Consider the following 27,015-nt stretch of genomic DNA (forward strand, 5'->3'; position numbering starts at 1 on the left):
TGAGTCTGTTAGACAATTGTAGGGGTGGGGGGGGTCAGATAGGCAGTCATGAGCAAAATGAAACCTAGACTTTGTAAAATTTAATTTCAAAAGGGCTAAATAGTTTTATATTACCTTGTTTGATTTCTTTTTTGTTTAACCTTTTTTTTTTTTTTGTCCTTTTGCAGCATTTAGTATATACGTGGCTCAATTCTGGCTGTGCTTTTTAGTATATTGTATACTTGTCCAAACTTTGATCACTATAGTATGTAATAATATTCAGGTCAACTGCTTGTAAAATATAATCCAAAAAGCACTTTGCAATGTATGAGCGTGAACATATCACAAAACGTAGTTGGAGTGCAAAGATGGCAGCTGGAAGGAGCATAGAAATACAATTAAAGTCCAACTCCAGCCAAAACTTTTCATTTTGGATAGAGAGGGGAAGGTTAGAACTTCTCTGGCTTTTTTACTTCTTGTGCCAGTGACATCTGAGAAAAGGCACACGAAGTGAGGGGAAAATATAAACTATACGTTTATATACTATAAACTGTAAAAAAATATATAAACCAGACAACAATTAAAGGTAATGTAACCTCGGAGATTCTAACTTTTCCATACGCAATTCAAAACTGTTTCAAAGAAGTTTTCTACCCTAAACTATAGTCGGCCATAGATAGATCAGTTCTCGGCCAGTTCAGCAGGGACCGGCTGAGATTCAATACATCTATGGGTAGGCCAATTGTACCTAGGACGATCCATCAATTGAGTTTGTTAGATATTTACTTGCGGTTACTGTCAGGGTTTTCTGTTACACAATCTGATGGGTAGCGGTAGTGACGTTTTGACAAAAAACACTTACTGCCCATGAGCTATGCGTTCCATGACAGGTAGCAGTAATCTGACATGTGTGCAATGTGATAGAACACCTCTTACTACACCCAGCTACGTCTTCAAATTTTAGAGTAATTTTGGCAATAAAGTGAGCATACAAAAAAATATAGTATATTGACATCTGTGATGCTGTTTTGATGTTACATTTTGAAAGAAGCTGGATGCCAGCAGTAGGAAGGTAGCCGAGGCCATGTTGGTACGCATGGGTGGTCTATCAGATTACTGCTACCCGTCAGATCATGAAGTGTTTGGAACGCATAGCGCAGTAAGTATATTTTTCGGTTGTAACATCACTTCCATTACGCAATCTGATGGGTAGCGGTAATTTGATAGGACACCGACAGCTATAGTTGCTAGCAGTATTCATTGTGTTCTGCCAGCCAGTAAGGCTCCCTATCACCAGAACACAATAGCAATGCTGGAATCGAGCAACTACCCCTTGTGGAAGGAAAGTAAATCAAATCATTTATGGCTTGCATACCCATATTTTCTTGAGATAGGTGATGTACGTAGCCTGGGTGTAACATTCTACCTACATTAACACTAAAGATCTAGAACTGAATTTCCTTTAGTAATCTCTTCCCCTTAGCTGCCTTCACAGATGGCCGTTGGTATTTCCTTGTGACACCCAGACAGGCAACAGAAGAAAAAACAACATAGAAGGGAGGAGAATCCTGAAGCAACTATAGAGGGGATCTTAAAGACAGGGCTGTAAAACTAAAACTAACCTTATATGCTGAATCTGTTACCTCCACCCAAAATATAAATAAAAGTTTTAGGTGGAAAGGCCTTGTGTTTACAGTTTGTTTTTTCTTTGGTGGCCACCAGAATTTTAACTGGGTTACCATCTGTAGGAGAACACAGATTAATAAACCTAGTCATAAGGAAAATTAAGTACACCAAATGGAAATGTAATGTTTTCAACACATTTGAATATGCAAGCATTCAATATCTATCAAAACTGTGCCTACCAATAAAGGTGACCTACTTGAATAGAAACATAAGAAATATTTGCACATTTTCAATCATTTAGTCAGCAAAAATAACAGTAGATACAAGGGTGTATTGCGGAAAACAGGAATGATTTCTTGTGGGCATTTTATGTAATTTCTCACCAGTCTCTGGCATCAACTTTTAACCACATCTCCATGCAAAATTCCTTTAGTTGCACGTTGCTTGTGGGATGCCTTGTATGAACTGCCAGTTTCGAAATCCCTATCAAAATGGGAATCAAATCATGGCTTTTTAACCGCCTATTTCTTCTTTTTAAAACATTCCTTGGTGGACATGGTAGTATGCTTCATTTTATGATGGTGTTGAAAGACAAATGATGCAGAATGTATGGTTGACATGATGACTGCGATCTGCCCAGGCTCTGAAGCAGAAAAGCAGAAAAGCATCACCAGATCATACCATTTGCCCCAACATACTTCACAGTTAATATGAGATTCTTCTCCTGAAATGCTGTCTTTGGTTTGTGCCAAACATAGAATTGTTTGGTCACATTACAATATATATCTTTGAATAATCAGTCTTCAACTATATTGCCATCGAATGTCTAGGCCAGGGGTGTCAAAGTCAGTTTAATTGTGGGCCGCTTCTGCATTATGACTGCCCTCAAAGGGCCAGTTGTATCTGTAAAACTAGATGTCCAGAGCACCCCCCCCCCCATTATATTAGATGTTGTGCCCCCCCCCACTATCAGAAGTCCCCCACCCTCCCTTACATTACAGTGCATCCCCCTTATCTTGTGCTGCTATCGGGAAGAAGCTAAGGCTGGAGCTGGGAAGCAGAAAGTGCAGGGTCTGGAAGAGGACCAGACTGACTGGAGTCAGCTGCTGGGATCTGCTGAATGCTGAGACCGGGGAAAGATGGGGACAAAGGGGTGTTGTGATTGCACAGAGAGGTGAAGGATCTACAGGAGATTGTATGTCCTCCACTGACTGCAGAGATGGGGGGGGGGGGGGGGCAGAGACCAGCTTCTCTTCACCTGCACAAAGAAGCGCAGGACCTGGGGGAGAAGATCTGTCCTCCTTTCTGCTGCAGACTGCTGGAACAAGGTGGGGGCAGAAACAAGGAATTGGCGCAGCTGCAAGAGAGGTGCGAGGGGCACATGGAATGGCCTGGAGGGCCGGATTCGGCCCCGGACCTTGTGTTTGACACCTGTGTTCTAGGCAAAAACCTGATCGTCTGGAACAAACTGGAATTGGTGCAATCTCCTTCTGATTTTAGGATGCATGCATGCACATTGGCACAGTCTGTCGCAAGAGTTACCCACAGATTCTGCAATTAATTGTTGGGGTTCTTGGAGACTTTAATGGTCTGAGCCATCCAGTCCTGGGCATTTTAGCAGTTATTTGAAATACATGCAACTTATTACAGCATGACTAATGTGCTCTTTGTTATGCCAAATGTTTTGTTACTCGCCATAATTTCTCTTTTTGATGTACAACTGTTACTGACTTGCTAGTCGTTAATGATACATTATCCTTATATCTGACCGCAGTTACAGGTATATACTGTTTTCCTTCAAATCTTATTTAAAGAGAAATAGATGCCAAATATAGATTATTTTCTGACCGTCTAAGAACTTTAAATACATTGAACAAAATTATAAACGCAACACTTTTGTTTTTGCCATTTTTCATGAGCTGAACTCAAAGGTCTAAGACTTTTTCTATGTACACAAAAGGCCTATTTCTCTCAAATATTGTTCAGAAATTTAAATCTGTGTTAGTGAGCACTTCTCCTTTGCCGAGATAATCCATCCACCTCACAGGTGTGGCATATCAAGATGCTGATTAGACAGAATGATTATTGCACAGGTGTTGCTTAGGCTGGCCGCAACAAAAGGCCACTCTAAAATGTGCAGTGTTACTGTATTGGGGGGGGGGTTCGAAAACCAGTCCGTATCTGGTGTGACCACCATTTGCCTCACGCAGTGCAACACATCTCCTTCGCATTGAGTTGATCAGGTTGTTGATTGTGGTCTGTGGAATGTTGCTCCACTCCTCTTCAATGGCTGTGCGAAGTTGCTGGATATTTGCAAGACCTGGAGCACGCTGTCATATATGCCGATCCAGAGCATCCCAAACATGCTCAATGGGTGACATGTCCGGTGAGTATGCTGACCATGCAAGAAATGGGATGTTTTCAGCTTCCAGGAATTGTGTACAGATGCTTGAAACATGGGGCCGTGCATTATGCTGCAACATGAGGTGATGGTTGTGGATGAATGGCACAACAATGGGCCTCAGGATATCGTCATCTCTGTGCATTCAAAATGCCATCAATAAAATGCACCTGTGTTCATTGTCCATAACATATGCCTGCCCATACCATAACGCCACCACCATCATGGGCCACTCAATCCACAACGTTGACATCAGCAAACCACTCACCCACATGACGCCATACACGCTGTCTGCCATCTGCCCTTTACAGCGAAAACCAGAATTCATCCATAAAGAGAACACCTCTCCAAAGTGCCAGACACCATCGAATGTGAGCATTTGCCCACTCAAGTCGGTTACGACGACGAACTGCAGTCAGGTCCAGACCCCAATGAAGACGACGAGCATGCAGATGAGCTTCCCTGAGATGGTTTCTGACAGTTTGTGCAGAAATTCTTTGGTTATGCAAACCGATTGTTGCAGCAGCTGTCCGGGTGGCTGGTCTCAGTTGATCTTGGAGGTGAAGATGCTGGATGTGGAGGTCCTGGGCTAGTGTGGTTACACTGGTCTGCGGCTGTGAGGCTGGTTGGTTGTACTGCCAAATTCTCTGAAACGCCTTTGGAGACAGCTTATGGTAAAGAAATGAACTTTCAATTCACGGGCAACATGGTGGACATTCCTGCAGTCAGCATGCCAATTGCACACTCCCTCAAAACTTGCGACATCTGTGGCATTGTGCTGTGTGATAAAACTGCACATTTTAGAGTGGCCTTTTATTGTGGCCAGCCTAAGGCATACCTGTGCAATAAACATGCTGTCTAATCAGACATGCTGTCTTGATATGTCATGTCATGTCTGTGAGGTGGATGGATTATCTCGGTAAAGAAGAAGTGTTTACTAACACAGATTTGTGAACAATATTTGCGAGAAATAGGCCCTTTGTGTACATAGAAAAAGTCTTAAAATTCAGCTTATGAAAAATGGGGGCAAAAACAAGTGTTGCGTATATAATTTTGTTCAGTGTATTTGGCGATCTTTTTAAATCCCATACCAGACTCATAAGGCATCCACAGCTTACTTTCTGAGGCTGTCAGAAAGCTATTTTATTCTTGGCTTGTTGAGACCACATGCATCAACAACAAAGAACACCAGAACCTAGACATCTGAGGTTTAAATACGAGATTTCACCTGCATGCTCTCTAAGGAGATACTGATTATTGGGGTTAATTTACTAAAGGCAAATAGGCTGTTCACTTTGCAAGGCAATTTTCCCCAGAGCTTACTGGTCATGGTGAAACTTCACTTGGCAAATACGCTATCAAATTCAAGGAAAGCAAAAAAAAAAAAAACAAAATCTGCATTTTTGCTTGCACATGATTGGATGATGGAAGCAAACCACTTCACCTCATTTAGTAAATACTGGGAAAATTATCTTGCAAAGAGTTTGGGCTCTTTCACACGGTCCGCCTCCGTAGGCGGATCCGTGCTGCTCAGCGAGGATCGATCCGCCGATCCCCGCTGAGCCGGCGGATGACAGCTCCGTCTCCGCTTGCAGTGTGGAGAGGGAGGTGTCACAGCTCCCGCTGCTCTCTATGGGGGATCGGATGAGAGCGGACCGCCTGTCCGCTCTCATCCGATCCGATCCCTGAATGGATGGAAAAATAGCGTTTCCATCCGTCCGGATTTCACAGACAGGATCGGATACGGATGGCAGCGGGTGTCAGTGGAGATGTCTCCACTGACATCTGCTGCCCCATAGAGCTGCATGGAGGATCCGATCAGATCCGCCTAAAAAACTGACAGGCGGATCTGATCGGACCACCCGTGTGAAAGAGCCCTTTATTTGCCTTTAGTAAATCAACCTAATTGGGAACTGATTCTGATACCATGGTGTTAGAGTGGTGGTAACTGTAGGGCTGTACTTTTTCCCATATGACAAAACTGCATTCTGGTTAATTTAGATCATAACAAATGACACATCAACACTGTAAGTAATAATAAGTATATCACCTTTTATCTGTTTGCTTGCTCAAATATGTTGAAATAAGTTATTTCCATTAGATGTGCTTACTTGGACAAAGACAAAAAAAGGGGGCTACATATGATGAATAAGGTTCTCTGTGAAATCTCATTGTAATTTTATAGTTTCTAAAGGTCAAGCCCAAATGTGACATACAATTGTGGAGTTTTATCAGCTGTGAAAAGATGAGGGTCATTTTTCAAAATTAATTTCTTTAGATATACTATGCTCTACTTCCCTGATCTGAGGATTACAGTGGGAGGGGCTGAGATTTCCCATTGACGTCAGCCCAGAGAGAGAGAGAGGAAGAAAGCGACAGGAGGTCACATGATCACACAGCGGTGCTCTGAAATAAGGTACTTGACTGCATAATTTTTAGAACACAGATGCTGCACAATATATGCAGAAACAGAGGGGCTTCCAGGATTTGGGATTAGTGATATTACAGCCATAACGGTGGGAGGGGAGGGGCTGGGAGGAGAAGGCTCACATACAGACTCCCGAGCTGACGGGCAGGGAGGGAGGGGGAGAGGGAGATGGACGAAGGCACGTAAACTGACAATGGTATCCTGCATTGGCAGCCATGATTACCGTGGTCAGCACACTAAGGGGTGGGGGGACAGGAACAGGCAAGATCAACCCATTATTTTACAGCATAGAGAGGGACAAATGACACTGCACAAGCACTAAGCTGTATATCCTGCTTTAAAGAAAGAGGATCTTTTTTTTTTTTTTTTTTTTTATAGGGTTACAACCACTTTAAGCAAAAATATTTAATGTCTTTAAAACAAGCTGCAATCAGGAGTTGTCCTGTTCATTCACCTTTTGGCCAATGTTAATCAAATACAGCATTTTAGACATTAAATTAAATCGAAAATCAATTTGCACATCTCCATTCAGGATATTTTTTTTTAACTGAAACGGACCCCTGAGCTGGCAGCCAACGTACATCTAGATTTGGGTATATTGACGATTAAACAATATCCTTAATCACTTGTGTACGCAAATTGGGACTTGACCAGTTGGAGGAATCAGTGCAATTATTGAATGCTGACTTTTCTCTAGGTTTCATCTACCTCAAAAATAGGCAGATGTTTTTGTGCATTTAGCTAACTTTCATGAGGATGACCGATTATCAGTTTATCGGGGACAAGTTGCTCAACTAAAGGCTCACATAAATAATTGTTGATTTTTTAATGCAGCCACATAAATGGGAAAAAAACACTCTAAAAAGCAATGTGTTTTAGTTTAGTAATCAGTTTTGACCTTAGCGGTGCCTCTTGTTAATTTTATTATTCAAAGTTTTTTTTCAGTCCATTATTTTAATTAACTTGTATTTCTGTGCGTTTATCTGACTTCCAGAGAAGCTGTAACAGAGGAGAGCAGGACATCCTATAAAATAAATCCAAAATGGGTCTGGTAAGAGGGGTTTATTGACCATCTACAACACTTAAAAAGTTGTAATTATTTAATACGAGGTAGCACTGCACTTGGCAACCAGTAAATCAACATTTTTTAGAGTGAGATGTTGATCATCGAAATATGCTGTTTGTGAAACAACTGTATGGCTGAGGACATCTCCTGGCCAACTGGTCCTGAGGGAGAGAATCTACCATCTGAAAAGCAGTTATCCCTCCACCACAATCATAAGACTGGCACTAGGAGTGTCTACGCAGCGCATATATAATCAGGCTAAGATGATCTTGATTTTTTTTTTTTGCCAGAATCCTTCCAACTGCCATCTCACATTTATTGATACCTAAGCCATGGGCATCTTTTGTGAATTTTAACTCACAAAGTGCTGCTTCTGCAATACTTCAGACAGGAACATTTCATGTGCTGTTTGCCTATACATTTGCAACTGTGCTCAGACATGTAAAAGATTATTCCATCCAAAAGTGAGGTTTTTTTAGTTTTGGGTAGAACATAATAGGAGGACTCATCCATTAGGCCCTTGCATCTCTTGCACACTCGAAAAAGCTGTCACTCTATTTATCTGCCACAGAAGTTATTTGGCAGCCCGCCTTGTTCATTTTTTATACAATATGGAGAATGCAGCAGCAAGCAAAGAGAAACTTCATGGAGTATGAGGGAAAAGCCAGCACCATTCACCATATTCTACTCTTGTGCAAAATGGACGGTAAAGCAGTACGGCCACCATTGGTAAAAATTGTATTGTACCAGATTATTTGACCTTATAATGTGTTTTTAGAGGTCAATGTACATTTATTGTAACGTCCTCCTCATTTCTTCCTATGAGCACTCCTGTAATGCCCAGTTTTGTCTTCTTCAAACATATAGAGCAATGTCCGTACTATGTGTGGGGTATTGGAAGGATTACTGTCCTGCACAAAGTAGCAAGGTGCCTGGAAAACTTTTCTGCCTCTAAGAAGTGAGGTCAAATTATTTATTTGATCAGGATTTTTACTCATGGTGGGAGTAAACAAGTTTCAATCTCCGTTTTGCATAAGGGTAGAATATTTTGCTTAGTGAAGCACTGCAAGAAATTAAAAAAAAAAAAGATTTTATTGGATGTGTATGTCTTTTAATTGCAGACTGCATGTGCCACTGTAAAATTAGAGGAGCACAAAGTTTTTCCATATTTAAACTGTGAACTTAAAGCGGAGCTCCACCAAAAAAGGGAAAGCTCCCCCACTCCTCTGCCATATTTGGCACCTTTTGGGGGGGGAGCAGGTACTTGGTTTTGTACTCCGACTTCGGGCTGAGTTCACCACGGACCCCTCCTACTTCTCCCACAGCCAGACCATTTACAGAGCGCAGCGCGCTTTACGCATACGTAGTAGGGAACCGGCTGTGAAGCTGCAAGGCTTCACTGCCGGTTTCCCTTGGTAGAGATGGCGGCAAAAAACAATAGCTGATTGGAGATGAGGACACCACTGGATTCCTGGACAAGTAAGTGTCCTATTATTAAAAGTGAGCAGCTACAGTATTCGTAGCTGCTGACTTTTAATTTTTTTCTGAAGGAGCCTGAAGCTCCACTTTTAAGATGCAAGGAACCGCTGGGCAAATCATTACCATAACTAATATCACCTTTGGGTGGGCTGACCTTTTAAAATTAATGTGCTTCACATAATACAGATACAGAAATGTACATGCCCTAAAATCTTTATTTTCTCCACAAGGGGGTGTGACAAATCCCTTGTGGTCAATTGATCCACAAAACATACAACCAAATGACATGGACCTAAGATTGGACAGGTTTAAATAAGTATACTCCTGTAAATTGTTTAGCTTCTTTTGCCAACAATTTTATGAACATTCCATTTCACATAAAATGATATATAAAACTGCAATAAAAAAAAGCAAAGGTGGTCTTTAGGCTGCAATTAAAAGAAAAATCTTGGATCACCAATAAAGGCTATTTAACAAACCAGGGCAACAGTGACAAAAATAAAGTGTCAAATGTACTATGAAAAAAACACAAACCATTTAAATAACATCAAACATTATGTTAGCAAATTGCACTCTGACCATTTCTTTTCTTTTTTTTTAACATTTGAATTTAGGAAAAAAAAAAGCCATAGACTTGGCACTGTGTTAACCTCCCACAAAGAACTAATAAGAACTCGTTCTTTTCTGGAGGCCTAGCTAAAAATGTAAAATTTATATATTTTCTGAGATACTCATGGTATTTAAACTATTCTGATCTGTTGGTAATTGCAGCACATTGAGACATAAAAGGAGTAAGACAAGAGGTCATTCTGACCTTTAATAATGCAATGTAATCATAGAATACAGTGTTAAACTGTAAAATTAAATTTGTAGACTGAAATATTAGGATATTCAGACTTTGTTTCACCCAACCATGTCTAAGACAAAGGAGAATTAGCACCAAATATGCTATTTTTAGAACTAAATGTACATACACAACAATTTTTATAGTTTTTAAATTAATTCTGTCAATTTTGTTCTGCATTTGCATTTTGTAGAAGTAAGGATGTGCTGGGGGGCTAGTAAAAATGTTGGAAGGAAATTAAAAAGAAAAAAAAAATACTGTGTACTAATTCTCCTTTTTTTAAGATTTTAAAATCCTATGAAAGGCTTGGGAGGGGGAAAGTGCTTTTGTAACACACATGCATGTTTAAATTGCCAAGACTGCAAGAAATGTTCATTGAAACAAGAAAAATCACTTTTTTTTCGTACAGAACCTACTCCGAATGCTAGACCATAGCCTACGTTTTCTTTTGGCTAATCAAATATACTGCTGTAAACAAGAGGGATTTAATAAACTTTGTCTAATCCCTTTAGGAAGAATGATTTGAGCTTCCACCTACAGACATAAAAGAAATGTAATAATTTTTCACATATTAGCAAAAAAGGAAAAAAAAATAAGGCACTCAGGAAAGCCTATACAATCAAAGTTCTCTGAACATTCAAAACACCCCTTTTATTTAATTTTTTTGTAAAATCTTTCCAAAATTAGAAATGATCATCCACGCAGTCTTTCACATCGTTAATCCTCGACACACAGAAAACGTTAGTGCAAATGACTTACGTGCATCAGCATGTGATAAGTAAGTCCTATACCATTCACATTTTTAACAGTTTTATCCTACATCTTCTGCTTTCCTAAACTAAAATATGTACAGGAAGAAATTAGGTAAATAAAAAATATATATTTCTCTCCCATTGTGCAAGGTGCCTCTCTGAACTCCCCAAATCAAGTTATGCTCTATACATCACTTTAGTTTTGTTTATACAGTCTGTGCAATAAGTGAATTTTATTCTACACTAGGCCAAAATAGCCCAAAAGCATTCTGTTTTGACTCATGAAATTGGGATTTTAAAGAACATTCATAAAAAAACATACATATTCTACATTCAAGGCCTTTCTCCGGAACTGCCACTGATTTCACAAAATCTGATCACTTAAAACACACACACACTCTCACGCATTTCACTCCAAATATAATAGGTGCTTTCTCATAAGTTCTGCAGATTAATACCCCTTTGGTTTTAACCTTTATTGATCTTCAAATACATTAATACCTGCACTGCAGATACCATTCCCAAGGTCCACTGTGCTAAAGAGGGTACCTTGTTTTCGATTGCATCTATCTAGACTATAGTCTACTAGCTTGTGCCTAAATCTCAATTCATAACTACAAAGTACCTGTAATAATTAATATTGTGTTTATCAGACAATTCATATCATGGCTAGCCATTTGTACTCAGATAGAAGAGCCCAATTCATATCAATCTGTGAAGAAGTAAAAAGAGGTTTTTTTTCCCCCAGATTTGGTCATTTGGCTATATCTCAGGGGAAACATTTTGGTCTGGATATAACCTATCTGGGATTAACCAGGAGCCAATGAGCCACACATTGCATGCTTAATGACAACCAGCCAATGACCCCAATCTTATTAAGATAAGCTCAATGCTCTTGTATATAGATTGACTTTTTTTTTAGTAGCATAATTTGAGTCTTTGCCAGCTAAAATACCCATAGTGTGTTGGAACATGGGTGGTTGTTTGGAAACACCACATGGTAATCAGTCTTCCCATTCTGTTATCATCCAAAATATACTTTTTTGTGTATTCAAAATGCATAGACTGTTTAGTCCTTGCAATAAAAAAGTCAGAATTGATTACATATAGGATGAAAAATATGTCCTTGCTATGGGTGTTTTTAGCAAGGTAGGTGTCCCAACTTCACTAATCAAAGCTCATAATCCAGTAATGTACCCTCAAAACTGTAGCTTGTAAACACACACGTGTTGAGTTTTCATACAGGTATTAAACAATCTGACAACCTAAGAAGCCAACCAAGGATCAAAAACTGACACACTGAACAATAAGTCCTTTCTACATTCTGAGCCATTTACTTGGAGCTCCAAACATGGCATTGGCTGGGGACCCCATAAGTTTTAACAAGTTGTTAATGGTGCTCAGCTAACAACTGAGCATTGAAGCTTAGCCTCTCTTAAGATCAACCAGGGCTGGAGATCACTTTGCCTTTTAGGTATTGAGAAACTTCAAGTAACAGCATGCTTAAAACTCTGCAACTGCTGATCATTCAATGTTCAGCCTTGGTGTGTAAATTATCACTGTCCTACATTTCTTGGTGGCCCCATTACCCTATTTCTGTGGATCTTTTAAGTTAAGGAAGCGGCATTGTGCTAGCCTTATTATCTTCCCCCTGGTATGTAGTCAACAACTGGAATCACTCTCTTCTCTCTCCATATTTAACAAGGTCCTCTACCTTGTGATTAATTCTATAATAAACTATCTGTATCTAAGTGCACATCAATTATTCTGTTCCTCAAAATAATCAATTTGAGAAGCTCTGTGCCTTTTAGGACTTATTATAAGTGTTTTTTTTTTTTTTTTCAGAATAAAGTGCAATTAATCTGCATCTAAAGCCAAAAAAAAAAAATTGTATTCACATTTGAGCAAAAGGAGAAAGTATAAACTGATGATGACCTGATCCTACCTCATCTGTAGGACCCCAGAGGATTCTGGGAAATGCATGCATCAAAAACAAACTCCATTAATTTATGGCAGCTTGGGAGATATCCAGAAGGCAGGAGGGAATACTTTCTAAAATATGCATTAAGACTGATATAAAAATCAATAACCTGATTTTACATGACAAATGCAGTGTGTGGTAAACACATAATGTTCCCGTGGAAAATGAAAGAACAAAAGACGGCCAAAAGCTCCTCTAGGCTGGATCTGTAATTTATCCAGACTGTCCTCCAAATTGCTCAGAAATAGCTAGACTTTCTTTTTCACATGCATTAAATAAACACAGAACCTTTAACAACATAGGCATGTTTAGATAATCTCATTAGGTAATGGATTAAAAAAAAAAAAAAAAAGTAGTATAAAAACATTTTAAAAATCCCAAAGAAAAAAAATTGTGAAGGCCTAGAACCTGTACATCTTTCTGAGTTCCAGAACAGATAACAGAAAGCCCTAAAGAAGGTACTGCCCTTTTCACTTCCAAAATCTCAAAACACCAATCAGAACCTTACAGCAGCCAAGACTAAATAGTATTCAAGAACCTCAAGACTAAGTGGACTCTAAAAACCTCAAAATTCAACCTGTGCATGAAGACTATTTGCCTGAATAACCTCCCAGAAGCACAAATCAACCCATTCAGAGCTCCGTGAAAACAAAACCCATGTGTGTTGCATTCAGTCTACTTGCATCAGTGAATATACCCAAGCATGTATCTGTCAAAAAACATTGATCTTAGTTGTTTCCTTTTACCAACTAAGTCCATGGAAAGGAATTCCTCCAATTTTATACCTCCACAAAATAAAAATAAAAGAATCTAGCTATTAAAACCGTTAAGTTTGTTTCATAGTTTACCATAAAATGGTTTTCAATACATGCAAAGATCCATTTTAAGATTCTCCCCAAACAAATGCTCTAATTATAACTAGATATTTCAATTTTGGATGCAATGAAAAAAGTTCATTATTCCTTCTTTAACTACATCTCTCTTGTGTATAAGAAAAAAATTACACCAATTTGGTTATTGTTTTTAGAAGAACATTTGTAACAGTGCAAATACTTAAACTATTTTGTTTTGCAACTTTTGTATACTTTCACGTGAATGCAATTCCTGGTTAAACCTTCCAAAAGTAAAAATCTAGATTGACTTCAACATTGGTAACAAAGCCAAAACAATGTAACAGCTTGTTGGCTTTTATTTAATTGTTTGGTTTGATTATAAACCAGCAAAGATCAATTCTACTGGTAGGTGGTCTTCCAAACAACTAAGAATTTTTTAGTCACCACCTAAACACCCCTGGAGATACTAGGTGGTTTGTATAAGTCTTCATTCTCTCAAAACTAGAAATTTTCAGCTAATCTTAATCAGAATTAAAAAAAATACAAAAAAAAAAAAAACCTGTGAATTGCAAACAAGGCCAATATCTCAGTTTTAATACACAATGTCATACAAACTTGCCATTTGATGGCCCCCAAACCTGCTTTGCAGATTGCAATAGTCCCAAGAAATTTCTTGCTCCAAAATAGGATGACAGACGATAAGTGATGGTAACGTCCCATTTAAACCATGAATGGATTAATGAACGGTGACGATTTTCTTTACTTTTTTTCGTTTTTTTTTTTTTTCCTTAAACACGTGCTTTTGTGAGTGGAAGATAAAACAAATATATGCATTCATTAGAGTAAATTCCATTTTAAAAATGAGCCCATTTTGTTTTATAACTAAGCAGGTCTCATTTGACCTGATCGTTTACAGTATAACGAATGCGATTATTTTTCCTTTGTAATTTTTTTTCTTTTTTGAGTGTTTTTTGTTTTAAATACAAGCAGAATAAAAATCACATTTTAGTCAGGCAAAAATAGCAGTTCTGAAGTAAGTGGCTGATCACATTTTGTTTTCTTTTCGTATTAGTAATGCATGCAAGCAGCGCTAGAATTACAACTTCCCTTACAGGTCACCGTGCGGACTCCCTGTTGGCTTTTCTTCACGATCTATAAAGTCCCACTGTACGAAGCTTCTTGTCTCCGCACAGGGGTCTCTGGCCTGCTGGTGGAGCCGGCTTCTTGTTCGAAAGAGGTTGGAGGTGAGCTAGGGTTGTCCGATGTCAACGGATCAGTGCCACCTACCTCCTGAATGACGGACCCTGTTGCTCCTTCGGCCTCCTGGCTCTGTTCGAACGGAGGACTGGCATTGGCGGTGAGGTCTATGTTTGCTGTGTTAGTTCTCAAGGACACTATGGCGCCAGAATCTCCTCTCCGCTCTGCATAAATACGTTGCTCAAACACCTGGGCTTGACTGGGCTGGAAATCTGATTCCAGTGGGACACCAGCAGCTGTTGCACCCATCACAGAACGATACATCTCCACACCTTCTGGCAGCATCGACTTTATCTTGGGAAGCCAGCGTTTACGTACCCTGCGGGCGTTAGTGCACATGTCTGCTGCTATGACGTTCATCTCACTCTCCTTGAAATTGGGCGCAAAGTTCTGGCAATACACTGCAAATACACAAAAGAACATCCACATGTAAAACCTACAAAAATATTTGAATCCTGAAAATAACTAGTTTTTATTGGATAAAAATAGCCTGTAATATAACTGCTTTTTGTGAAAACTTTATTCTTTTGGTGCTTCCATGCCTGAACGGGTGTTTTTTCTTTTTAGCTCCTTTGCATGTTTGGCCAGTACTCCTCCCCCCTGCCTATGCCAAATGCCCCATGGCACTCTGAAGATAGCTGAAAGCGGTACTGAATCCAAAATCAAAAATGTAAATATTGCAGTTTACCAATTCTTAGATGTGGTGGCTGCATTCGTTTTTTTTTTTTTTTTTAGTTTTTTTTTTGTTTCCCTCTGTTTTCACCTGGTGATCTGGCCAGTAACACACCTCCTGTATTAGTGTACCTCAACTATGGATGAAAGAGCAGAAGGGCACAGCAGACAGCAGCATTGTTAATCTGAGGAGGAGGGTAGTGTTAGATGACTAGCAGGTTTAGATACATCAACAAATATAAAAGGGAAGTTCGGGAATACAAAAATATAAACAATCGTACTCACCTAGATGGCTGCAGCACTGATCCCAGCTGCAGCTGTCCCCCACCGCCTCTACACCAAGAACTGAACAATTAAATACTGCTGCTCACTCAGTTCTCAGTATTCAGTCTGCAGAGAGACGGTGACTGTCAGTCACCGACTCTCTTCTCTGCCCCTCCAGCGCTCACTGGAGCACTGGGCTGTGGAGAAGGCGGGAGCGGCTGGATCTAGCTTGCTGTCCGCTGAAAATGGGTCACAGGAGTGCAGAACGAAGTGCACTCCTGTGATTCATAGGGAAAGTAGTACCAAAAGAGCTTTGTGCATACTTCTCCTTTTAAGACAAACTTCAGTTCATACTGCAATTACACAAGCAGTTACAGCAACTGTTTTTTTTTTTATTTTTTGTATTCTATAGGGACAAAGGTTTTACATGAATGAATGAATGAATGAATAAATAAAAGTTGATCATTGTAAGCACCCTTGTTAGTGGTAAATGGTTGTCTCACCACCCTTAACTGTTACATTTGCAGGAGAGCTTCTTCCTTCAAAAAACAACTTATTGGCTGGATCCCCAAGTGAAAAAAAAAAAAAAAAAAAAAAAAAAAGCTCAACAAAATAAAACGAATGCAGCCATCACTTCTAAGAACTGGTAAGCGGCAATATAATATAACTGTTTGCTCTTGGGTTTAATACCAGTGCACAGGCTCCTGCAATAATACTGGGTTGCCATTTTATTTTAATATTCTCTATTACAGGTCCTGTAAAGAAAATAAAAGCTTGCTTTTTTATGTCTATTATCTTACACTTTACGTCTGTATCCAGTCCCCACACTATCTGCTAAGTTGAATATTTTCTGTAAACTCTACTCTGACTTCTACCTTTCACCTGCAGTAATGTGAATTGTATTGACTCCCAAGAGGTAATCTCAGGACTCGTGCAACATGGATGTTTGGCTCTAATTACACTGCATTTGACTCATGTAATATAAACATTTTAATCTTTAGTGACTAAGCAAAAATGAGGATTAATCAGCCAAAAGGCTTATAGTACATGGCCATGTTTTTCTCATGTCCAGTTCATTCTGGTGGTACAGACCAATTTGTGAGATTTTAATGATCTCTATTAAAAAAGTACTCTTTGTGTTAATCCACAATGTAAATTCCAGCAACTGTCTATTGGTTTTAAATTGGTGCCATGTAATACAATACCTTATATCAGAGGGGAAGTACAATCAAAGCTTGTTTGGCTGTACTTCTCCTGTGGATCACAGGAGTGCAGTTTGTTCTGCACTTCTGTGACCCATTTTCAGCTGACAGCTGGTCCAGGCTGGGGAAATGATCATGACCATATGGTCGGGATCCATCTAGGTGCATGGACCGGCACCTGATTCAGCTTCTCAGCGATCTATTGAGAGCCTGAGCCAGTTGATCCTGCTCATTGCCTCATGGGGGAGTGGGGGAGGGGGTAGAGCAGACAGTGGTGACTGCCAATCACCAGCTCTCCGCTCACAGGACAGTGAGAACTGAGCGTTCAGAAGAGTTTGGTCGATCGGTTCTCTGTCTTTGGCCGGAGATACGCAGTTCAAATCTCGGTCAGTTCAACAGCTGCTGCTGAACCGGTTGAGATTCGAACTGTTAATGGGCAGGTTGAATGTACCAAGTTGGCTGATCGATCAACTTGGGTACAATCAGCCTGCCGGATTCTTTTACGATCATTGCTAGTGGCAATAATCACTGTCTTCCAATGCCTGCCCCCGCGGGGAGCAGATAACTGCTCGGCGTGAGGGATTCCCCTGTCATCACTGTATGTGTTGGTGAAGAAATTGTGCAAATTCACACTGTGTATGGGCCTGCCTTAGAGCTGGCGAGGGACCGATGCTGCATCCACCTAGGTAAGTATGATTTTAAAAAAAAAGAAAAATCTCTTTTAAGTCTTTTAAGTGTTTTTAGGCGACTAGCTAATTTTTTTACCTAATAAGGCTTAATTTAATGGATTGGTGATTATATATAATGTGTGTGTGTGTGTGTGTGTGTGTGTGTGTGTGTGTGTGTGTGGAGTATGGCACCTTTACACACTTCAAAGGGTATCATTGTGGTTTTTCATGCCGATTGCAGTGATGGGGTTTGGGTAGATTCTCAATGCATTTCACAATTCAGTTGACCTACTTCTTTAGGAGCTGTGAAAAACTGTACAGTGTTGAAAGAATAGTAAGTACCACAACTGCAGCTACATACAAATGTATATAGATTAAACAAATCTATAATAATACAAGGTCATTACCGACACATTACTTACAGGTGAATTAATTAGTTAATAGAATATCTGGGGTTTATTGTTCCCCTGTAATCTCCAGAAGAAAACATAGTAGGGGATACAAAAAAAAAAAAACACATGAGGAGTCTTAATGTGGTTGTCAACGTAGAAAGTTTTTTGCCTCAGCCACCTCCAGTCCAGCCACTGTATATAAAAACAGGGAGCAACACTGATTTTGGTGGACATACCTGTATGTCCTTCAGCATCAACCACTCATGCGCACTCTGTAGAGCGCACATTGAGGGGATCTGTAGTGGACTGCCAATCACGGTAAGGAGCCGATGTGGGCAGCCTTGTACCATGTGATCGCTGTGACCAATCACAGTTACAGTAGTAAGCAAGGCTGTTATTCATGAGGCCATGGGGTTGATTTACTAAAACTGGAGAGTGCAAAGCCTGATGCAGCTCTGCATAGAAACCAGCTTTCTTTTTCAAAGCTTAATTGAACAAACTGACTTTAGAAGAGGATTGGCTACCATGCACAGCTGCACCAGATTTTGTACTCTCCAGTTTTTGTAAATCAACTCCCTGGTTTACTACCGTGTGATCTCTGTGATTGCTTACAGCGATCACATGGTACCAGGGCCAATCACAGCGGCTCTGTCCCTGATCACTACCACACCAGTCATATTGTCCCTAATCACTGCCACACGAGTCATATTGTCCCTAATTACCGCCACACCAGTCATATTCTCCCTAATGACCACCACATTAGTCCTTCTCCCTAGTCACCGCCATTCCAGCTACAGTGTCTCCGATCACCGCCATACCAGTCATATTGTCCCTAATCATTGCAACACCAGTTACAGTGCTCCTGATCACCGCCACACCAGTCTCCGTGCCCCTTATTACCACCACACCAGTCCCAGTGTCTCTGATCACCACAACATCAGTTAAAAGTGTCCCTGATCTCCACTACATCAGCTACAGTGTCTCTGATCACCACCACACCAATCCCAGAGCCCTGGTCACTGCCACAGCAGTCAGTGTCACCATAAGGACTTGTTCACATGCCCAATGCTCTCTGAAGAGCCATACATGTTCAGATTGCTCTTCAGAGGGCATTTGACATGCAGTGAGGAGGTATTGTATCGCCTCTTTAACCCCTTTGCTCCCGTACAAGCACCCCCATTTACTTGGGTCACGAACAGTGGGCATACAGAGGGTATAATTCCTGAAACAGCTGTGAAGCAAAGCATTGCTACTGTGGCATGTGTACACCCCCTGCCACTTCCTCTGCAGCTAAAGGGGGTTGCAATTGAGGGGGGAGTAAAACTGTCTGGATCAATCCTTTGCCTATTTGCGGATTATATCTCTGCTTGTGCCTGAACTGACCCATCTGCATGTCCCACTGACTATGTTACTGTGGGACACCAGTCCCAGCCATCCCCAGCAGACAACTGTACTCCTGGAACCACAAGAACTCTTGTGTTCTTTCTTTTAGCCTCCCTTACTTCCTGGCCAGTGAAAAGGGCATTCCTGGGACAGCCACGTACCAGTAGGCTAGGCTTGCTTGGTTTACAGAAACTGAGACTGCTTTAGGTGATTCTACACTAAGCTCTACTAAGCATTATTTCCTGATCACTCATATAGGTGTGACCATTACAGTACATTGGTTTTAATACAGTTGGTTGATTTGTGTGATATGCAAGATACAATATCTGGTACATAATCAGTCCAAATAGTGAAATGAAACCAAATGTGGGATCGCCATACTAGATAGAAGTAGCAGAATGTGTTTTGAGGTGTAATTGTAAGTATGCCTATGCTGTGTGTGAGAAATATCTTATTAGAAAACTTTATGTAAAAATGATACATTTTTTATTTTTATTCTACATTTTCCAAAAATGTGCGGCAAAAAAATCTTAGTTAAAAGACTCACCATTGATCTTATAAAATACCATGATGTGTTTGGTTTCCAAAATGTGTTGTTTTTGTGGGTGTTTACACTGTCCTAATGCTCCAGAGCCTCCAAATATGAAATAGGTAGTCGGGAAATTAGAGGTAATTTATGCCACTGTAATGCCTAAAGGTGCTCCTTGGATTATGGGCCCCTCTGTGTGGCTAGGCTGTATAAAAAAATGTCTCACTCATGTGATATCGCTATACTTGGAAGGAATAGCAGAATGTGTTTGGGGTGTAATTCTGAGTATGCCTATTATGTAAGTTAGAAATATCTTATTGAAAACTTTATGTAAAAAAAAAATACATTTTCATTTTCTTTGCTCCATTTTCCAAAACCTTGTGACAAAATAAATGACATTTTCAAAACACTCACTATGCATTTCAGAAAATACCTTGGGGTGTTTGCTTTCCAAAATGGTGTCATTTTTGTGGGTGTTTCTACTGTCCTGGTGCCTCCTCCTAGGTCTCCAAAAATGTGATAGGTATTAGACATATGCAGAATGAAGAAATTTGTTTAGTTTCTGAAATTTATTTTTGTTGCATTTGTTAAATTCTGAGGATTCATTTTCTTAATTTGTTTTTTTTTAGTTTTGTTTATTCGTATTCGAATGGATTAAAATTTTCGGGAAGTATTAGAATTTGAATCCAATCGAAAATACTGAATAGTTTCAAATTCAAACTGAATATCAGAAATGTAGTCGGCTATTGCTTCTTCATATACTGTTACTTACATATTTGTGGTTTTATGATATAAAAACGTTTTCACAGCATGAAAGGCTCCATAGAATATGGTACATGAACTTATAGGTAAGTTATCATCATTATCACATATACTAATTGTGGAACTACAAGAGTATCAACATGTGCTGGACCCTGAACACCTTGATGCTATTCATGGAAAACCACAAAATTCTTCTGTAAGAAATTATGGCGGCAACTTTATGCGATGTAATTACTAGTCTATTTCTAACATGAAACTCACGTGATCGAAGAAACTATATTTTCGTATACCTTAGACACGCGTGCATAACAATTATGTTGGGTGTAGCCTTCTTATGCCTTCCCCTGTGCACACCATGCATGGCCGTCGGAATAGGTAGGGTTTGGGGGGGGGGGATTGATTGACTTGCGTACAACAACCAGTATGTCAGACTTTTCATTCAATTATGCCAGCGGCTATACAAGCTAGCAATATTCACTGGGTATTCTCCCAGCGGGGATGGCTCCCCATGCCCCCCTCCCCCCCCTTCAGGAGAACACAATATCTCTGTAGGGGGAAACCCCCATTAAGACTGACTGTGTTGATGAAGGAATTCCGTGATTTTATTTCCTGCAACCCGTGGTTGTAGAAAAAATTGCACCATCTATGGCCAGCTTAAACCTCTAATAAAAGGATTGAAAGTAACATAACAAAATTTTAAGGGTCCTCGGTTAGAAGGCATATATGTTGATCTGGACGCAAAGAATGCTAAAATTATTAATTCATTCAAAAATTGACAAAAACTGATTTTAACATGTTAATCTTTTTTGTAATAATATAAATGTTTATTCAGAATATGTGAAGTGTTCTAAGTTTTAAAAGCAATATCTGACTTCAATATTTTATGTCTCTAAGTACAGTACTGTACAAAAGGTTTGGGCAGGTGTGAAGAAATAATGTAAAGTACGAATGCCTTCAAAAATATATAATTTACTTGTTTATTTTTATCAATTTAAAAATGAAAAGTGAGTAAACAGAAGAAAAATCCAAATCAAATCAATATTTGAATACCCTTTGGCTTCAAAACAACAACAATTCTTACAAATGTGTTCATTTTCGAATTTGATTCTAATAATTTCTTATTTCAGACAAAAATGTGTTTAATTACTTCGAATTAGTTTAAATTTGTTTCTATTGTAATTTTAAAAAATTACATACATCCAAATCTCTGAATATTGAAAATTTAGTCCGAATTTTGTTTTGGAACGAATCGAGCCACACGTGTCTAATAGGTATTGGGGATATTCGATGTGTAATTTATGCCCTTAGAACGCCTGAAGGAGCTCCTTGGATTTTGGGTTCCTCTATCCATCTAGGCAGAGAAAAAGTCCCAAATATGTGTTATCCCTATACTTGAGAGGCATAGCAGAATGTGTTTTTGGGTGTAATTATAAGTATGCCTATGCTGTGTGTGGGAAATAACTTGTTAAAATGGAAACTTTGTGGAAAAAAGATGTATTTAATGTCTTAATTTTCCCAAAAATTGCGACAAAAAATTACATCTTCAAACAACTCACCATGCCTCTTACTAAATACCTTGGCCAGTCTACTTTTAAAAATTGGGTCATTTTGGGGTACTTTTTGTACTGTCCTGGCAATTTAGGGCTTTAAGAAATTAGATAGGCCGTCAGTACATCAGGAGCGATCAATTTTCTTATATGTATGTGTGTATACTGTATATATGCATACACACATCATACGTTGTAGAATCTATAACATTTACCTAGACTAAAAAATCTGCTCTGATTTGGGTTATTTTTAGCAGAGAAATGTAGCAGAATACAATTTGCCCTACATTTATGAAGAAAGATTATTTATATGCAAAATGTTATAGTAGAAATGTAAGACAAACAGGTTTAATTTTTCTATATTTTTGGTATTTTTTTCGTTTATATAGAAAAAACTAAAAAACCCAGTGGTGATTAAATACCACCAAAAATAAAGCTTTTTACAGTATGTCTCAAAAATGATAAAAAAAATGTCATTTGGGTACAATGTTGCATGCCTAAATAATTGTTTAAAAAAAGTGTGCCAGTGCAGTGAAAACTAAAACATTTCCTAGACTGGAAGGGGTGAAAGTGTCCGGACTAAAAGTGGTTAATGCATTCCTCTGCATTAAGGTATAGAACCTTCTCTGATTATGATCCCCCAACCTCTCTAAATACTTATCATAGCCTGATTCGGATCCAGTGTTGTGTCTGAAAGCAGTGACTCTTTCAGCACTCTCTCCTCACTGGACGTGGAATCAGCAGTGGGAGCCATTGAGAGCCTGTAAGGAGAGAGCTTAGGGCAGTGCTGAACTGCACTGAGGGACTTGCTATGGGGACACTCAGCAGGGGGGGAAGGTGTTTGCAATCTAGGAGTGGGCTCAAAAAGACCGGGACTGCTCTGTGTACAGTGCAGGTAAGTATGACACATTTGTTATTAAAAAAGAAATAAACTTTACAGTTACTTCTATAAGGACATAAAACAAACAGGGAAAATCCTAAGGTTCCAAAGAGAAAAAAAATAACAGGTAAGTCTCTCTCTCTCTATATATATATATATATATATATATATATATATATACACACACACACACACACTGCTCAAAAAATTAATGGAACATGTTTTAATCAGAGTACAGCATCAAGCCAAACTCCTGGGATATTGATCTGGTCAGTTAAGTATCAGAGGGGGTTGTTAATCAGTTTCAGCTGATTTGGTGTTAATGAAAGTAACAACAGGTGCACTAGAATGAATGAGACAACCCCCAAAACAGGAATGGTTTTACAGATAGAGGCCACTGAATTTTTTTTCCCTACTCATCTTTTCTGACTGTTTTTCACTAGTTTTGCATTTGGTTAGGGTCAGTGTCACTACTGGTAGCATGAGACGATACCTGGACCCTATAGAGGTTTCACAGGCAGTCCAACTCCTCCACGATGACACATCAATACGTGCCATTGCCTGGAGGCTTGCTGTGTCTCCCAGCACAGTCTCAAGAGCATGGAGGAGATTCCAGGAGACAGGCAGTTGCTCTAGAAGAGCTGGACGGGGTTATAGAAGGTCCTTAACCCATCAGCAGGACTGGTTTCTGTTCCTTTGTGCAAGGAGGAACAGGATGAGCACTGCCAGAGCCCTACAAAATTACCTCCAGCAGGCCACTGGTGTGAATGTCTCTGACCAAACAATCAGAAACAGACTTCATGAGGGTGGCCTGAGGGCCAGACATTCTCTAGTGGGCCCTGTGCTCACTGCCTAGGCACCGTGGAGCTTGATTGGCATTTGCCATTAAACACCAGAATTGGGGGAGGTCCTCCACTGGTGCCCTGTGCTTTTCACAGATGAGACCAGGTTAACCCTGAGCACATGTGACAGACGTGAAAGGGTCTGGAGAAGCTGTGGAGAACGTTATGCTGCCTTTAACCACTTTAACTCCAGCCACTGTGCTGCTACTGCGGCACAGTGGCTCGTTCCCGTCCAGCGACGTAGACCTAAAATGCCACAGTGATACCTTATTGATCTGTCTGCCGCAATGTCGCAGTCCCACAAAAAAAAAAAATTGCAGATCGCCGCCATTACGCGTAAAAAAAAACCACCAAAAATGACAGAAATCTTTCCCGTAGTTAGTAAACGCAATAACTTTTGCGCAAACCAATCAAAATACGCTTATTGTGATTTTTTTTTACCAAACATAGGTAGCAGAAAACAAATTGGCCAAAAATTAAAAAAAAAAACGGAATTTTTGTAAAATCTTACCTGTAAAATTCCTTTCTCTGAGTCCTCCGACAGTCGCCGCCTCTTCATATTCGTCACATATGGGGGTATTAGACTTTGCTCCGAAGGAGTAGCTAGGCAACAGAATATGTTAACAATAAAGCTTTAACATATCCCACCCTCAAGGGGTGGTCCCCTCAGTCAATACCCTCCTACTTCCTGCAACCATATCTCAGTTTTAGTGGAATAGCAGTAGAGTATACATTCAAACCCCAAAAGAGGGGCGGGGGCGGCGACTGTCGGAGGACTCAGAGAAAGGAATTTTACAGGTAAGATTTTACAAAAATTCCGTTTTCTCTTACGTCCTCCGACAGTCGCCGCCTCTTCATATTCGTCACATATGGGGACGTCCCAAAGCAGTGCAAACATGAGGGGTGGGAAACGCATCCGCGCCGAAAGGCAACGCAGTCTCCACATCAAAGAAAGGAACCTTACCAAAGGAAGGAAACCAGCTGGGCAACAGCAAAAATAAGTGCTCAACAGGAGCAACAACCCAGGAAAAGACAAAAAAAAAACCAGGGGATACAAAACTTATCCCAACAGCCAGGAGTCCCCAACAAGGGACCCTAGGGAACAGCCGCACTAAGAACCTTGCGGCCAAAGGAAGCATCCGCCGATGCCTGAACATCTACTTTGTAGAATTTTGTGAAAGTGTGTACGGTCGACCAAGTCGCCGCCTTACACACCTGGGCTACAGAAGCCCCATGACGACAGGCCCAAGACGTACTCAGAGATCTAGTAGAGTGCGCCTTCACAGGCACAGGGGGAACCTTCCCCTGCAAGGCATAGGCCTGTTCAATGGTCTGCCTGATCCATTTGGCAATGGTAGAGGCGGAAGCCGCCATGCCCTTCCGAGGACCCTCTGGAAGAACAAACAAGGAGTCCGTCTTTCGAAAAGACTCAGTCGATTTAAGGTAAACCCTAATCGCCCGAACAACATCCAGAGAATGCAATCTCACCTCCTTTGGATGTTTAGGCTTCGTGCACAACGAAGGCAAAACAATATCCTCGTTAAGATGGAATTCCGAAACTCGTTTCGGCAGAAAAGAAGGATTAGGTCGCAAGACCACCTTATCCAAATGAACAACCAGGTACGGAGACTTGCAGGACAAAGCCGCCAGTTCCGACACTCTGCGAGCCGAAGTGATCGCCACCAAAAAGGCGACCTTTTTGGACAACATAGACAACGAGATCTCCCTGATCTGTTCAAAAGGAGCACGTTGTAACACAGATAGGACTAGATTCAAGTCCCAAGGGGGCAAAGGATCCCTCCTAGGAGGAACCAGATGCCGCACACCCTGAATAAAAGTGCCAACCAAGGAGTTGGAAGCCACGGGACGTTGAAACAGAACGGCCAGCGCAGACACCTGACCCTTTATCGTAGCCAGCGCCAAACGCTGATCGACACCCGTCTGAAGGAAAGACAGCACACGGGAAACCGAGTACGTGCGGGGTGAAAACCCCCTGGACTCACACCAGGCAAAATAGGCCTTCCAAGTACGGTAATAAACCTTTCCCGAGGAAGACTTCCTCGCGTTGATCAAGGTATGAACAACCTCTGGAGAGAGACCCTTCTCCTTCAGGACCTCGGTCTCAACAGCCAGGCCGTCAAAGCCAGCGACTGTAAAGCAGGATGGTAAATCGGTCCTTGAGACAGTAGATCGTCCTGAAGAGGCAGACGCCAGGGGGCGTCGACCGCCAGATTCACGAGGTCTGCGTACCAGGACCGGCGAGGCCAGTCCGGTGCCACAAGAATCACCGTGCTGCGTTCCGAGTGTAACCTGCGAAGGAACCGGGACAGCAACTGAATCGGTGGAAACGCGTACATCAGCCTGTACTGATGCCACGGGGCCACTAACGCGTCCGACGCGTCTGCCCGAGGGTCGCGCGTCCTTGCCACGAACCTCTTCACCTTGTAGTTGAGGCGAGACGCGAACAGGTCCACATCTGGAAGACCCCACTTCGCGCACAACATCTGGAAGACAGCCGGATGGAGAGACCATTCCCCCTGATCCAGGGTCTGGCGACTCAGATAGTCCGCCTGCCAGTTCTCCACTCCCGGAATGTGAACCGCCGTTATCGCCGGGACATGAGTCTCGGCCCAAGACAGAATGTCGGCCACTTCTCGAGCCGCTCGGGCACTCCTGGTGCCCCCTTGGTGGTTGATGTAGGCCACCGCCGTGGCATTGTCCGTCTGCCCTGCAGCCGGTCCGTCCAGCGATGAAGACAGAGCCTTATCGCACGCAATTCCAGAATGTTGATCGGGAGGGAAGACTCCCCCTCCGACCAGGTTCCCTGGGCGGACAGAACGCCCAGAACACCACCCCAGCCCGACAAGCTGGCATCCGTGGTGATTATCGTCCACGAGATCGGACGAAACGACTTGCCCCCGGACACCAACGGGGACTGGAGCCACCACAGAAGGTTTTCCCTGGTGCGATGACTCAACGAGATCTGAAGATCCAGAGATTGAGGTCGCCCGTCCCACTTGGACAAGATCTCCGCCTGGAGACCCCGCGTGTGAAACTGCGCGAAAGGAATCGCCTCGAAAGCCGAGACCATCAATCCCAGGCATCTCATACACGTCCGCAGAGACGAGTTCGGAACGTCCCTGAGGGACCTGACTTCCTCCTGAAGAGTCCTGAGTTTGTCTTCCGGCAGGAAGACCTTCGCCTGCACCGAGTCCAGTATCATTCCCA

The 27,015-nt window shown here is 41.1% G+C and overlaps 2 protein-coding genes across 5 annotated transcripts in view; one reads left to right on the top strand and one right to left on the bottom strand.

Moving 5' to 3' along the window:
• The window catches only part of SEC16A (SEC16 homolog A, endoplasmic reticulum export factor), a 440,683-nt gene that overhangs the window by 399,309 nt on the left and 14,359 nt on the right, over positions 1-27,015 (top strand). The window lies entirely within an intron of this gene.
• Positions 13,967-27,015, bottom strand: part of NACC2 (NACC family member 2) — a 260,461-nt gene continuing 247,412 nt past the window's right edge. For all 4 annotated transcript variants that reach the window (XM_082262813.1, XM_082262812.1, XM_082262811.1 and 1 more), the window contains one exon: positions 13,967-15,047. In XM_082262813.1, the coding sequence (XP_082118939.1) occupies positions 14,542-15,047 (506 nt within the window). In that variant the 3' untranslated portion in view covers positions 13,967-14,541. The remainder of the gene's footprint in view (positions 15,048-27,015) is intronic.

Source organism: Pelophylax lessonae (genome assembly GCF_965119305.1).
Source record: "Pelophylax lessonae genome assembly, chromosome: 7".
Classification (NCBI taxonomy): domain Eukaryota; kingdom Metazoa; phylum Chordata; class Amphibia; order Anura; family Ranidae; genus Pelophylax; species Pelophylax lessonae.